The 16625-nt window shown below is 43.2% G+C and overlaps 1 protein-coding gene across 1 annotated transcript in view; it reads left to right on the plus strand.

Annotated features, from left to right (window-relative positions):
• The window catches only part of LOC146005691 (lipoxygenase homology domain-containing protein 1-like), a 190799-nt gene that overhangs the window by 85248 nt on the left and 88926 nt on the right, over positions 1 to 16625 (plus strand). Inside the window, exon 17 of the mRNA XM_083145116.1 lies at positions 803 to 1061. Coding sequence (XP_083001242.1) covers positions 803 to 1061 — 259 coding nt within the window. The remainder of the gene's footprint in view (positions 1 to 802; positions 1062 to 16625) is intronic.

A 16625-nucleotide genomic window follows, 5' to 3' on the forward strand; every position in this document is an offset into this window, starting at 1 on the left:
GGTTTTGTCCATTAAAGAAGGTGTCCAAAGTCCAAAAGCCACCCCAAGGATCCAGGTTTGAGGTATATCAATGGCTCAGCACATACATGGTGAAATCAAATTGACTGAGTTGCTAGTTAAGTCACCTGTAGTCAAGCATGGATAACCTTAAAACCGGTACCGTTGGTGTATCTTGAGGACCGCATTTGAGAACCTCTGCTATACTGGACAGCTGCCCATACAGACTTTCATGATTCTGCAAATTCCTTGTATCTATAGAAGTAGTACAGGCAAGGAAAGTGCGTTCTATCATAGGCCAAGGGCATATTTATGTATTGCAAACAGATGCAGTCCATTACACAGGTGCATATATGCTTGAAAAGCAGTAATAGCACATCATGATCACAAGTGAGGTTAGACAACAAAGGCAATGTGAAAAACATCAATAACACCCTCCCGTAGAGGACGGAACAGTAGATGACCAGCTACATAAAGGAATTTGACCATGGTAGACTTCCCCAATTGGCTGCTTCCAACGGAACCCAAGGCCTGGCCTTGCCTCTTTGTCTGAGGAGTTTGAGAGACGAAGATATTGTACAGAATTTGAGTTTGCCTAATTGAAACCAGACCTGAAATACAATTAGTGATTATTTATTTTTATTATACCACTCAATCCATATTATACATATTGGTTGTTTTTTTTTTTGCTTATACGTAGCCCACTTATCATGACTGCTTCTAGTAAAGCATATTTATTTCCATCGCTTTGTTCATTAAATACATACAACCTTTATTAAACAATCCATCTTCTTAATCATTCCAGGTAAATGTCTTCAAATTAAAGACTTTGGACCTTGGCATGCTGACTAGAGTGCACATTGAGCACAATGCTGTTGGTTATGGTGCTGGATGGTATCTAGATCAAATCACCATAGAGGAGTCAGATAAAGGGGATATTAAATACTTGTTTCCATGCCAACGGTGGTTAGACACTGCAATAAATGACAAACAAACTGACTGTGAGTTGAGGCTTCTTGGAATTTTCAACAGAACTAATGAAAAACTACTTACATCTGCTGAAGGTAAGATGTAACCTTTAGATTAACACATTCTGGTCATTCTATGTTCTGTGCTACAGCGTTTGACTGCTGACACCAGACTCCATAGCCTAAAATAAAGGCATTGTACTCTTTACATATAGTAGAAAACATATGGCCTTTAATATCGTGTGGTGTATAAATATTATACAATGTTTGTGGTCAGTAATGGTGTCCTCGTAAATTACTGTGGTCGCGGTAAGCCACCTAAACTAATAATTATGGCATGTGTGATTCTGTTAAATTAATGTTACAATTAATGTCAATTTTGAGATGTAGATGAAATAAGAGAAAAAAAAATGTAATTCAACATCGAAATATATGAATTTGAGGCAAAAGTGTCGTTACCAAGGACACCTCAGGGATAGTTGGGTCTGTCTGCATTTCAAAAATGTTAGCAAAAATGCACTGTCATGTGATCTTTAAACAGAATGTGGCCCAACTCAGGGCCTGGTTCAGACCTATTCACTTTGCGTTCCCTTGCTTCGCCCCATGCCCACCCCCTTCCTACCCGTCCTGGAGTGAACGGCCCGCTTAGTGTGAAACTCGCCAAAGCCGTTCCCTCCAGGGATTTCCACATGTTCATATTCGCGCATGCGCAAACCCGACCACCAGGGAAGGTAACGAATTCGGCCCACTATGAGCCGGTCTGAATCGGCCCCTCAGTGCCTTTACTAAAACTGTAGTTACTCACAGTTTTCACTGTAGTGTGTCCTAGTTGAGTCTTGGGACTGCGCCAATAGGCTTTCACAGTTGAAAGTAATTAAATACTGTGGGGTTCTACTGAAGATGGGATTTTGCCCAATCAGATTATATCTATTATCTTCTAGAAGGTACTAAATAAGAAGTAGAATCTGATTGGTTGCTATGGGCAAAATCCCATCTTCATTTGAACTCCCATCTTTGTAAATTTAACCATGTATGTTATATGTCGTAACAAAAGAGCTCCTGAGCAGTGGGGTGTTTGGATATAGATCCACAAACTGGTCTGCGCTAATGTGTGAGCGGCCCAATATGAGAATTACTGTGGGGGTTGCTGGGAAGCGAAATATATCAGGCGCTTGTAAGAAAATAGAAAAATGTTGCAAAAATAGGGGTTTCTGCTGCAGGGAGTGGTAGAGGTGAGAGAGATAAAGTAGAGTGAATCAGTTGTTGAGAATAGGGGGTGAAAAATAGAAAGGGTTAAACTGAATAAATGCTACTGTAAGTAAGAAGAGAGTAAAAAATAAAATAAATAAAATAAAATAAAAATAAAATAAAGTAAAAAATTAAAAATTAAATAAATAATCAAAAATATAAATAAAAAATAACTATTGCGGCATGTTAACAATTCCTTTGTAGGAATGAGTAAGGAGGGTACCAGTCCAGATAGTCTAACTCACCCTAGCTAGTCCTGCCTGGGGTCTGTTTTTTATAGACGCTCCGAGCGGCAGTTGGCGGCACACGTCCTGCGCTTGTGTTTGCCGGGCTTTTGTCGGGTTTTCTTAGTATCGGCAGAGCGGCGGCTTGCGGCTGTGGATCCCGGCTGTAGCTGTTTCTGCTGGTACCTCCTCTAGTACACACTCAACGCGTTTCACATTGGGTAGATGAAAAAGCATCTACCCGATGTGAAACGCGTTGGTGGTGTACTAGAGGAGGTACCAGCATGTACCAGCGTTGAACTAAAGAAGACACATGGATTCTGGGAACTTATCCTAGATTGTATGTGGTTTCACCCAAGAATTTTTTTTGTGGAGTAAAACCGGGAGGTAATTTAAAAAAAAATTGCGGTAAAGTATCACTTTTACCGCACAAAAAATGATTGGGTACAATCCTATAATGACGGCTGTTGGCATAAATTTAATTTGCCCACAGGATCAATTAGCCACAAACAAATTAAATCGACCCACATGTCAAGTTTTTGTTTTTGCAAATCTGTGTATAGAATTAGCAATCCTCTAAACCTCACCAAGATGTAAAATGTGATCAGTATAATCTCATAAGACAAAATGGCCATCAAAAAAAGCAAGAAGCAACAGAAAGAAAATCAAGTAAACCCTTCCGCTGCTTCCATGTTAATGGAAAAAAGTGGTACTTGTGTATTATAGCGGCGCCCCCGATTTCCATCGCGCAATGTTTTAATCGAATCGCATCGCATGCCATGCATACGCGATTTTTGGCCCCTATACGATGAAAGATTGTATAAGCACCCTAAAGGGTGCTTTTAAGCACCGTAATGGGTGCTTACAATGTTAAATGCACCCCCACGCCACCCCCCCCCCACTATAAACGTGAACCCGAAGCGTGGCGAGCGCAGCGAGCCCGCGAGGGGCGGCGGTACGCGTCCTCCGACCTTTTCATACCCCCACTATCCACGTCGGCGTGGAGTTGAGAATAGAAAGTGTGGCGACCGCAGCGAGCCACCGAGCCCGAAGCGTAGCGAGCGCAGCAAGCCCCGCGAGGGGACGCGGATACCTTCACAGGTATCGGAGTCCCCTCGTGGGCTTCACAGGTATCCGCGTCCCCTCGCGGGGCTCGCTGCGCTCGCCACGCTTCGGGCTCGATGGCTCGCTGCGCTCGCCACACTTTCTATTCTCAACTCCACGCCGACGTGGATAGTGGGGGTATGAAAAGGTCGGAGGACGTGTACCGCCGCCCCTCGTGGGCTCGCTGCGCTCGCCACGCTTCGGGTTCACGTTTATAGTGGGGGGGTGGCGTGGGGGTGCATTTAACATTGTAAGCACCCATTAGGGTGCTTATACAATGTTTAATCGCATCGCATCGCATTGTATGGCATTGTATGCCATATACAATGCCATACAATTTTAAAATTGTATGGCATTGTACAGTATTGCGCGATATCGCGTCGCATCGCATACCATCGTATGCCTTATGGTATGCGATGCGATGGGCGCCGCCAAAATACACAAGTACAGTTATTTCTGCCAGATGCCTATAATCAAGTGCACATCATTATCTAATCATAAGGAAGTGGTAATGATACATAGGGATCTGTGAGAGACTGACAGTTTGCATACAGCAAAATGACACTGAGGTTCAAATCCCATCCATGTCAAATCAGCTGGCAAAGAATACAAAGTACCTTTTTTGTCTACCTAAAGGTCCATACACACTGGGCGATTTTGCGATCACTGGGTAACGATCCACTCAGTGCATACACACTGAGCGGCTTTCCACCTGCCAGGTGCTGTCAGTGGGGGGGGGGGGGGGGCGGACGGCTTTGCATAGCGCAGAGCTATGCAAATCGGTCCACAAAGCTGCTCATCTGCTGGTAATACCCGGCGATGATGCAGGAGCACGCAGCTCCCGCTACACACTAGGCAGCTTTGAGCTAAAAGCCGCTCAAACTTGGTGTTTTGAGCGGCTTTCAGCTCAAAATCACCCAGTGTGTGTGGGCCTTTACAGTAGTAGATTATTCTTTTAGATATTTATTTGTATTTATGAGTTAGGGTAAACAAAGGGCCCTGTGCACTGTTGCTCACAAATCCATCTAAAGCTGTGTACACATAGTACAATTTGGGATGACGATGTTGACTATATTGTCAAAATCGATAGCAAGTGAGTGCAAATCACACCGTGTTTTACCACACCTGATCCTGATTCGATCCTGATGTGCAGCATTGGAATAGAAAGTAGAAATAGACTGCACATCACAGTCTATTTCTACTATCTCGGAACATGGGACATGCTGCTTCATGTGGCAAGTCCCCCGCTCCTCTCCCGCCCCTCCCCCGTGGGTTCCCTCCCTCCCTGCTAGCTGATGCTGCTACCCTGCTGGATCCCCGCGACCCACCGATATGGATTCCGGAATTGGCCTGTGTGTACACACCATTGGTGTATGTCAGCTATAGATTATGGCATGCTGAAAGGAGATTTACTCAATAATAATGTCAGCCAAGTTCCTTCCATTCAGAGTCCACCAATGTTTGTTTTTTAAACACTTTTTTGCCAGAAATAGAGGAAGTGGTTCTCATTCTAGTCTACACTTTGATCCAGGTTGCTAAAATGTGTCTATAGCAAGATATTAATATTCCTGTCCATGTTATCTAAATTCTAGTTATGGACTTTCTCTCATAATGAGTCCGTTGTGTGCAGGACAAACTGGTATCACATTTACAGTATGACCAGTGTAGGGACATTACAGAGTTTAGTGTATTCCACAGATAAATCAAGTTGCCATCCAAATGAAAACATGACACCCAAAAGCAGTATGGTCTTGAAGACATATATAATAAGCCATGGTATAGCAGGAGACAATATGGCAAGTAATATACAAGAAGAGCACTTTTTATTTAAAGGTCTCAGTTACATTGGAACCCAGCATCCAGTGATGCAAGACTCAGTGAATGTGAGGTGGCCTTCTAGGAGTGCTAGAACTTCCATAGCAACCCTCGTTAAGCTTGCAGGTTGAGACAACGAATTAGCTCTGGCAAGTGGATAGGATAGCAGCCAATAATATAGCATGTACCAGTGCAAACCTCCCAACCAAAGTATGTTAAATCTCACACCCAAAAGATGAATATCTGGGCTGATAAGGCACTGGTGCCAGTCACTCTGAATCTAGGGACTGTTGAGTAAATATTGTTGAGGATTGAGAAGAAGATGGTGTAGGAGAAGAGTAGGAAGGATCTCTGTGCATGGACACAAATGCCAAGTTTAGATAACACGCCTGTGCGGGTGCAAGTCATAAACTGTGATTTGGGAATAAAAGAAAGAAAGAGCAATTAAATGTGTACCTTGGTAATACCATGCTGTGCTGCAGGTGGGGCAGAGGTAACGTGTGCAACAAAGATTTACATTTAAGTGGAATGTGAGCCCGAATCAGATCTGCTGGCTGGGGTGCGAGTATTCGGAGTTAAGCGAGCAGGTTGTCACCGCCCGCCCAATGACCCCCCCACAGCACCTGCCCCTGAGATGCTGAGCGTAATGCATGAGATGCTGGGAGGCACATCCTCTTCTAAGCAGAACAGAGTAGAGAAGAAATGCAGAGAAGTTGCTCATACAATATACTGTAGGTCGGGCCTCCAGCACTCCGGGGGCAGATGAGGAGACAATGCAAGCGATCTGCCTTTTGGGATAATGGAGGGTGTACAGCTTGAGTTCCATGCTATTTCATGTCATGTGTATGGGGAAGGGGGGACTGTTACTCAGAGATCTCTTGCACCAAGCATGGCGCTCTGTAAGTGCTGGTTCTAATGGTAACGGATGCAGCGGTCAGTGAGAACCATTGGACAGTGCGGTATCCCACTCCAGGCACGCGGATCTGTGTATTAGATGTATGGAATCTTGAATTAGAATAAGCTAGTAAATCTGGCCTTTGCTACTGCCCACACCTACAGGCACTTTGCGTTCAAATCAGCATCAGCCCAAGTTTGATTTATATATAAGGAGGAATATGCAATTATGTGACATAAATATCTTACAATTGCAGTAGTTAGTGACTGGTAATAGTGCCCAGTGGATTCATGTCAGATTACAACACTTACATTGTTTGCAATAGTGCTTCATAAAATGTTTGTAATAACGCACCACAAAACACAAACTTCTTACAGTATGTACGTGTCATAAATTTGCTGCTAATAGTTCCCTGTCCACTTTGTGATGACAAGCCACAATTGCTGTGAAGTTATAGCTGTAGAATGATTCCAAAACTACAGCTTTCTTGTTTGCTTGTTTGCACATTATAAATATATATATATATATATATATATATGCCAACAAGCTGCAGGCGGCATTCGGAGACTGGTGGTAAAGCAATTGGGTTGTGAAAATGTATTCAACGTTTCGGGGCTCGCAGCCCCGTCGCCAGGAAAGAGGCTACGAGCCCCGAAACGTAGAATACATTTTTTCAAGTTAATTGCTTTACCATCAGTCTCCGAGTGCCGCCTGCAGTTTGTTGGTATTATTAGTGGGTTCACCCTCACTGGAAGGAAGGCACCAGAGTAGGACACCCCACCAATTGGGGCATGGGAGTGCCAGGACCAAGGAGAAGCTATATATATATATATATATATATATATATATATATATATATATATATATGTATATATGTATATATACATATATATATATATAGGGCAGAGGGGGGATCCGGCTCTCCTGTAATATAGTATGCTGCGTCGGGTGCCCGGGCAGAGAAAATGTAGAGCGGGTTGGGGCAAGGCACTCCAGACGACTTTCAATAATTCAGGCGGAAACAGGTATCAAAGACAACGTTTCAATGCCCTTTATTGTGGCATTTTCGTCAGGTCATAACAAATAGAAACAATCTCTTACCTTATAAAAGCACCCTGTGAGCGCGGCAGAACCCGGGGGCGGAGACGCTTCCCAGGAACAAGTCGCAGGAAACTGACATCATCAAAGAGGGTGTCAGTGTGCAAACCCATCACCATGGCAACGTATATACAAACTGAAAAAAACAATATCAGAACAGTCAATAATGCTAATGAGACGTTGCTAACTAACACATATATAATGTGTCCAGCAAGGACGCCCCTATGGTAACATAATAACAATATGATGGTAATAATATATAAAGTAAACATAGTGCTTAAGGTCACAATAGAGAGCTCAAACCGGCATGTTCATTCAGACCCATCGGGGCTAAGGTGCCCAAACGATGGATCCATCGGGTTTCCAACTGTATCAATTTTTTTGACCTATCCCCACCTCTAATGGATGGGGGTTGGTGGTCTATCATACGGTATCTGATTGATGACAAAGGGTGGGGGTGCGTGCAGAAGTGTCTAGCAACCGGTTGTTCACTTGTGCCTTTAAGCAAGGCATTTCTGATTGCTGACCTGTGGGCTGTCATACGTTCCTTAAATTGGCATTCAGTTTTGCCAATGTATGACAGCCCACAGGGACATATGATTTGATAGACCACGTATCTTGAACAACATCCTAGTCTGTGTTGGATTTGAATAGGTCGACCTGAGCGGGGGTGTGGGAATATATCTCCTGGGATCATATATTGGCAGGTCGTGCATGTACATCTGAAGCAACCTTTCTTAGTATTAGCATATGGGTTATTGGTTTTTAGTTGATCTTCAGTTATGTCCGCCCGCACTAGGATGTCCCTAAGATTGCGCCCTCGGGTGTAACAGGACAGCAATCTAGTATCCTGCAGCCCAAGTTCCTTATCACCCTGTATTATTGGCCATAGATTTTTAGATATCTTATTGATCCCCATGCTAGTGGGATTATATTGGCATACCCAAGGTAATATCTCTCCTTTAGACTTCGTTTTGGGTGGTGCATGTATTAAGGCCGTTCTGTCTAGCTTGAGTACACGTGCTTTGGCCTCCTGTAACAATTCATATTTGTATCCCCTGTCCAAGAACTTCTGGATCATAATATCCATTTCACAGTCAGCTACTACTGGATCTGAGGTGATGCGTCTGATGCGCAGCAGCTGGGAATAAGGCAAGCCCTTTTTCAAGGGGACAGGGTGGAAACTATCTGATCTTAGTAAGTTATTTCTGTCCGTAGCCTTGGTATACAGTGATGTAACTAGTTTACCTTGATTTAAAGCAATATTCACATCCAAATATTGAATGGATTCCTGGCTAATGACATGAGTTAGCTTAATGGGATGACTGATTGAATTATGGGTACCAATAACTTGTGCAAGTTTTTCAGAGGGACCACTCCAGAGAATCAGTAAGTCATCGATATATCGACAGTAATATATGATATGCTGCGATATATCGGGATCATCAAAAAACACCATTTGTTCAATTTCGAACATATATGTGTTTGAATATGCTGGAGCCATGGCAGAACCCATGGCACACCCCTGGCATTGTAAATAAAATTTGCCATCATACAAGAAGAAATTTTTAGTCAGGATCAGTTCAAAAAGGGTCAAATGAAAATCAAGCGCATCACCCCTAAATGTGTCAGTAGATGCCAAGAGTCTCCTCACCGCTGCCAACCCCTCAGCATGGGGGATGACAGTGTAGAGGCTCTGGACATCTACACTGCATAAAGATACTGGGACATCAAATGTCGGTAATGTCGACAATCGCTGAAGTAACGTGTTAGTATCAAGCAAAAACCTGGGATGTGCCTGTATAAGCGGTTGGAGAATTGAATCCAAATACAGTGACACTGGCTGGAATAGGGATTTAATGGCCGAAATTATTGGTCTTCCCGGGGGTTTGATTAATGACTTATGTACTTTAGGTGTTGTATATAAAACAGGGACAACTGGATATGCTGGTAGAAGTGCTTTATATAGTTTTTCTGACAGATGTCCTTGGTCAAAGCCATGTTTAAGGATGCTGGATAGTTCTTTAGTGTACTGGATCGTCGGGTCCCCCTCCAGGCGCTGGTAGGTAGCTGGGTCATTCAGTTGTTTTGTTATCTCCTCCTTGTAGTCCTGAATATTTTGTATAACCAGGGCTCCCCCTTTATCTGCCGGGCGAAATACTAGTTCTTTATTGCTCGCAAGATGTTTCAATGCCTGGTTCTCTTCTCTCGACATATTATTACGTATGACTGGTGGATGGTCTGTTATTATGCTTGTCTGTTGGTCCAGCATTCGTGTGAATGTCCGAATGGAGGCATTTGATGATAGAGGGTCGAACGACGACTTGGGTAGAGTCTTGGCAATCTTAGGAGGGAGCACCTGGGAAGGCGATATTATAGTTGGATTTTTGACAAAATACTCTTTAAGCTTAAGTTGGCGGAGTAATCGGTATTTCTCCACTTTCCATTGTAGAGGGTCTTGTTTGTGGGTGGGTATGAAAGATAAACCCTTCGTGAGTACCCGATGTTCCACCGTACTCAGCTCATGGTCAGAGAGGTTAATGACTAAACTTTGTAGTTCTTCGGCGGTCTGCCGAGTCTGCCTCTTCCTCTGCCATTGCCCTCCACGGCGGGTAAAGTGGCGATACCGCCTCTGCCTCTGTCCCGGATCTTGGGGACAACTGCTAAAGGGCCACTCGGTCTGTAGGAGGTTTGTGACGGCTCCGAGTCACTAGCCGTAGAAGTATGTTCATTAGATGAATCCAGATTGCGCTGCCTGGGGTATCTACGCCGAAAGAATGGTTTCTTTCTTTCTCCTCTATAGGTGGAGTCTGACCAGCGGTAGACCGTGTAGTTGGCATAATCATTTTCAACTTTGGTCTTTTTCTCGGCTTTAAATTTGATTAGTTCCCGCTTATAGATTTGCAGTTGATTAGACAATTTGGCATACCAATCTGTTGTATTGTCAGCCTCCAAGATCGGTTTGCACGTAAGTTCCAGTTCCACAATTTTGGCCTTGATATTGTTCATCTCTTTAGTGGACTGTTCGATAATAAGCAGGATTAAATCGAATGAACATTTATTTAAAATACCAACCCACTTCCTACAAAAGGTGGGGTCATTCCGACCTATAGTTGGGGAATTACGCACGCGTAAACCGCGTGGGATCTTTTTTAAACGGTGATAGTCACTTAAAGTCAGACAGTGGTAATAATAATCCGTTTCCTTGCGTTTAAGCTGTAACAGCTGGCGGTATACATCCTCATTAGACTTGGCTTCAGCCTGTTCTCCTATAAGTTCTTTGTATAGGATATCGTCCACTTCAGCCTCTGAATAGCTGTGCAATTCATTAAATGGATTAACAGTATGTGCATATCCACCTGTAGCAGATCCAGAGGACTCCATATTGTCCATAATCACTATTATACAGACTGTCCAGTATGTTGAGCCAGCGTTATACGTTGCAGTTAAAACACTAAGGCTAATCAGCCTTAAGCAGCTGTGTCTGTTAGCTCGCAGGCACAGCGCACAAATATTGCAGCCTCACAGAAATGATCCAAGCAGGGAGCCTTGATAGAAGGTTGCACTAACCGTGCACCTTATAGTATAGGGCAGAGGGGGGATCCGGCTCTCCTGTAATATAGTATGCTGCGTCGGGTGCCCGGGCAGAGAAAATGTAGAGCGGGTTGGGGCAAGGCACTCCAGACGACTTTCAATAATTCAGGCGGAAACAGGTATCAAAGACAACGTTTCAATGCCCTTTATTGTGGCATTTTCGTCAGGTCATAACAAATAGAAACAATCTCTTACCTTATAAAAGCACCCTGTGAGCGCGGCAGAACCCGGGGGCGGAGACGCTTCCCAGGAACAAGTCATACGTAATAATATGTCGAGAGAAGAGAACCAGGCATTGAAACATCTTGCGAGCAATAAAGAACTAGTATTTCGCCCGGCAGATAAAGGGGGAGCCCTGGTTATACAAAATATTCAGGACTACAAGGAGGAGATAACAAAACAACTGAATGACCCAGCTACCTACCAGCGCCTGGAGGGGGACCCGACGATCCAGTACACTAAAGAACTATCCAGCATCCTTAAACATGGCTTTGACCAAGGACATCTGTCAGAAAAACTATATAAAGCACTTCTACCAGCATATCCAGTTGTCCCTGTTTTATATACAACACCTAAAGTACATAAGTCATTAATCAAACCCCCGGGAAGACCAATAATTTCGGCCATTAAATCCCTATTCCAGCCAGTGTCACTGTATTTGGATTCAATTCTCCAACCGCTTATACAGGCACATCCCAGGTTTTTGCTTGATACTAACACGTTACTTCAGCGATTGTCGACATTACCGACATTTGATGTCCCAGTATCTTTATGCAGTGTAGATGTCCAGAGCCTCTACACTGTCATCCCCCATGCTGAGGGGTTGGCAGCGGTGAGGAGACTCTTGGCATCTACTGACACATTTAGGGGTGATGCGCTTGATTTTCATTTGACCCTTTTTGAACTGATCCTGACTAAAAATTTCTTCTTGTATGATGGCAAATTTTATTTACAATGCCAGGGGTGTGCCATGGGTTCTGCCATGGCTCCAGCATATTCAAACACATATATGTTCGAAATTGAACAAATGGTGTTTTTTGATGATCCCGATATATTGCAGCATATCATATATTACTGTCGATATATCGATGACTTACTGATTCTCTGGAGTGGTCCCTCTGAAAAACTTGCACAAGTTATTGGTACCCATAATTCAATCAGTCATCCCATTAAGCTAACTCATGTCATTAGCCAGGAATCCATTCAATATTTGGATGTGAATATTGCTTTAAATCAAGGTAAACTAGTTACATCACTGTATACCAAGGCTACGGACAGAAATAACTTACTAAGATCAGATAGTTTCCACCCTGTCCCCTTGAAAAAGGGCTTGCCTTATTCCCAGCTGCTGCGCATCAGACGCATCACCTCAGATCCAGTAGTAGCAGACTGTGAAATGGATATTATGATCCAGAAGTTCTTGGACAGGGGATACAAATATGAATTGTTACAGGAGGCCAAAGCACGTGTACTCAAGCTAGACAGAACGGCCTTAATACATGCACCACCCAAAACGAAGTCTAAAGGAGAGATATTACCTTGGGTATGCCAATATAATCCCACTAGCATGGGGATCAATAAGATATCTAAAAATCTATGGCCAATAATACAGGGTGATAAGGAACTTGGGCTGCAGGATACTAGATTGCTGTCCTGTTACACCCGAGGGCGCAATCTTAGGGACATCCTAGTGCGGGCGGACATAACTGAAGATCAACTAAAAACCAATAACCCATATGCTAATACTAAGAAAGGTTGCTTCAGATGTACATGCACGACCTGCCAATATATGATCCCAGGAGATATATTCCCACACCCCCGCTCAGGTCGACCTATTCAAATCCAACACAGACTAGGATGTTGTTCAAGATACGTGGTCTATCAAATCATATGTCCCTGTGGGCTGTCATACATTGGCAAAACTGAATGCCAATTTAAGGAACGTATGACAGCCCACAGGTCAGCAATCAGAAATGCCTTGCTTAAAGGCACAAGTGAACAACCGGTTGCTAGACACTTCTGCACGCACCCCCACCCTTTGTCATCAATCAGATACCGTATGATAGACCACCAACCCCCATCCATTAGAGGTGGGGATAGGTCAAAAAAATTGATACAGTTGGAAACCCGATGGATCCATCGTTTGGGCACCTTAGCCCCGATGGGTCTGAATGAACATGCCGGTTTGAGCTCTCTATTGTGACCTTAAGCACTATGTTTACTTTATATATTATTACCATCATATTGTTATTATGTTACCATAGGGGCGTCCTTGCTGGACACATTATATATGTGTTAGTTAGCAACGTCTCATTAGCATTATTGACTGTTCTGATATTGTTTTTTTCAGTTTGTATATACGTTGCCATGGTGATGGGTTTGCACACTGACACCCTCTTTGATGATGTCAGTTTCCTGCGACTTGTTCCTGGGAAGCGTCTCCGCCCCCGGGTTCTGCCGCGCTCACAGGGTGCTTTTATAAGGTAAGAGATTGTTTCTATTTGTTATGACCTGACGAAAATGCCACAATAAAGGGCATTGAAACGTTGTCTTTGATACCTGTTTCCGCCTGAATTATTGAAAGTCGTCTGGAGTGCCTTGCCCCAACCCGCTCTATATATATATATATATATATGGGGTTGATGACCCGGCACTCCTACTGAGAAGAGGTAGTTGCCCTGGTGCCTTCTCTGTAGCCTGACCGGCTACTATAAAGCAGGGTGGTCCGGTGAACGGAGATGGTGGAGCGGCACTCGGTGGACTCAGTAAACACAGAATATGTTTATATTCTGTGTTTACTGAGTCCACCGAATGCCGCTCCACCATCTCCGTTCACCGGACCACCCTGCTATATATAAATATATATATATATATATATATATATATATTTTATACACTAAACATCTGCACTCACCTTTCCTAGTTTTGGGGTGCCCTATGGCTTGTGACCACATTGTTTAAACAGAAATTGTAGGGGCTCTGCACACACTAAATTAACTGATATTAATAAATAGTGGAGATTTAGTTCATGAATTGATCAATGCATTTAAGCCTGCAGCCCCCTTCACGGGACCCCACTTTTCTGACCAATCATGGTCTAATTTCTATTCGTAATCCATTTGTTTTTTTGTTTTTTGTTTTCACAATAATGAAAATGCCATTTGTGTGTGTTATCAGATGCTCCAGTTTGAACATTCATGTGTTTTAAACATGTCATCAATTAATACATTATTGTCTATGAAATGCACAAAATCCTTGCTTCATGTCGGTTTGCCGCTCCCCCCCCCACAGGAAAACATAAAACACATTGGTCCCCACAGAAAAAAATAACACGCACATCATGGTTTAAGAAAAGAGAGAGCAGGCTCTATGCAGTCTCCCTCCTCTCTGGTAGTGCGGTAGACTTGGTTGGAGCCAGGTCTCCGGGCACATAGGGCCTTATCCAGTTCTGAGCTCAGTACTAATTTGTTTGGAAAATGGGGAAAAACCATGTGCATTGCAGGTGGGGCGAATGTAACCTGTGCAGAGAGAGTTAAATTTGGGGGGGTTTGCTGAAACTGAAATCTAAATTGCAGTGTAAAAATAATGCAGCCAGTATTTACCATGCACGGAAACAAAGTAACTCAAACAAATCTAACTATACATGTTACATCTGCCCCACCTGCAGTGCACATGGTTTTGCCTATTTTCCAAACAAATTCGTACTGAGATCAGATCTGAATAAGGCCCATAGTGCCTGTGCTATGTTCCCATTGTGGGTATTGTTCCTGGTGCCGTGTACCTACCTGGAAATTACCACTCACGATGCCGATGCCAGAATTACCGGGCAGGTTTTGACCTGCTCAATGCACTGCAAATTGCAGACACCGCTCGTTGTTAATTCCAAAACCCAAGGATTTGCTGTTTGATATTTTTATTATTATTATTATTATTATTATTATTATTATTATTATTATTATTATTATTATAATTAGTAGTAGTAGTAGAAGTAGTATTAGTAGTAGTAATAGTAGTAGTAGTAGTAGTAGTAGTAGTAGTATCTTGTATGGTTATGGTGCCACAAGGGTTCAGCAGTGCCCAAAGTACATAAACAAAAAAAGCAAAAGAAAACAGTTACTTAAAGTACAAGACAATGAAGGACAAGCACATGGTGTATAAACATAACACTCAGGGCAGGGTGGCAGTAACCGAGGGTTAGGTGCAGTTGTAGGGAGTATGGAGTAGGAGATATTATAATAATAAGTTTATAATGTTGGAGAGAGTTTGCATTCTACAGGGAACAGGCATGCAGGGGGATGACATAGATAGGGAATGGACAGTGAGCATGGAGCAGTGGGATAGGGTGAGAGCTAGATGGCTGTGATGAAGACGTTGGTCTTGAGAGCCTGTTTGAAGCAGTGTAGAGAAGCAGAGGCTGACAGACAGAGAATTTCAGGCCACAAAATGTGCACAAATTTGGCGGCAGGAGTGGGAGGAAGTAATCAGCTGATACTTATTCTATGTTCTATTTCCTCACATCGGCTGTAGGCCTCTGTCAGTCTTCCCATATTTATAATGGGTGTAGGATGAGCAGTGCCCTTGCTCTGACCCCCATGCACCGAAAAGCAGGTCCCGCCTTCTCCATCACACCATCTTCCAGTGATATTTTCTATAAGATGGCGCCATCAAGTGAAGGCAAATGTGATGGCAAGGTGGCACACCTTCCTGGATATCACTAGGAAGATGGCATTATGGTGCAGGAGGGGCCCGCTTATCAGCACAAGGTCATTTGTACACAGGCTCCTTTAGTTGTTAATACACCCCTGACTGCCCCATACTATACCCAATAAAATGCAAACTTCTCTCAATAACTTCCAAAGCACTCAGGGGGAGATGTATCAAGCTTTAAAAAGTAAAACGTGGAGAGTGATAAACAACCAGCCAATCAGCTTCTACCTGTCATTATTCAAACCCAACGTGTAACATGGCAGGAGCTGATTGGCTGGCATTTTATCACTCTCAATTTTATGACTTTTTGAAGCTTGATATGTACATCTGTTTCTCAGTCACTACCCCCATCTCCATCCTCATCTCCACTCACACTATCTCCAGGCACACTACTCTGCCAACAACCAACTCCTCTCCTATCTGATCCCTTCTACCATCCACCATCAGGATTAATCATGTTCTCCTCCCATCCTCCAAAATGCCATCCCACAATCAATCAATCATAATCAATATTTTCACTGCAACCCTCTTGCTAACTCTCCAGATTATACACCCCACTTCACTCGCTCTCTTTGTGCCCTCTTTTCTCATTAAAATGTAAGCTCTTTCAAGCGGGCCATGCTTTCCTCCTGCTTTGTTACATAATAATGCATGTTGCAGGTTCTAATTGTGTATTTAGGTTAATTAGTTTCTTACATGTATCTTTTTTATACTGGTCATTGTAAAGTGTACACTTGTAATACCATATGCTATTTGCCTATGTATGACACTACCGAACATGGCACTATAAAAATACACAACATAATCATCATGAACAGAATAATAAGATTTTTTTTTCAATTCTAATCAAATTTAAAATTATGAAATCTTTGAATACATGTTACTGGTAAGCAGCAGTGTTCCATATACTGTAGGCCAGGGATGGCCAAACCTGTCCTCAAGATCTACCAACCGTTCATGTTATTCAGGTAACCT

This window comes from Crinia signifera, chromosome 5, assembly GCF_055691185.1.
Source record: "Crinia signifera chromosome 5, ASM5569118v1, whole genome shotgun sequence".
NCBI classification, from domain to species: domain Eukaryota; kingdom Metazoa; phylum Chordata; class Amphibia; order Anura; family Myobatrachidae; genus Crinia; species Crinia signifera.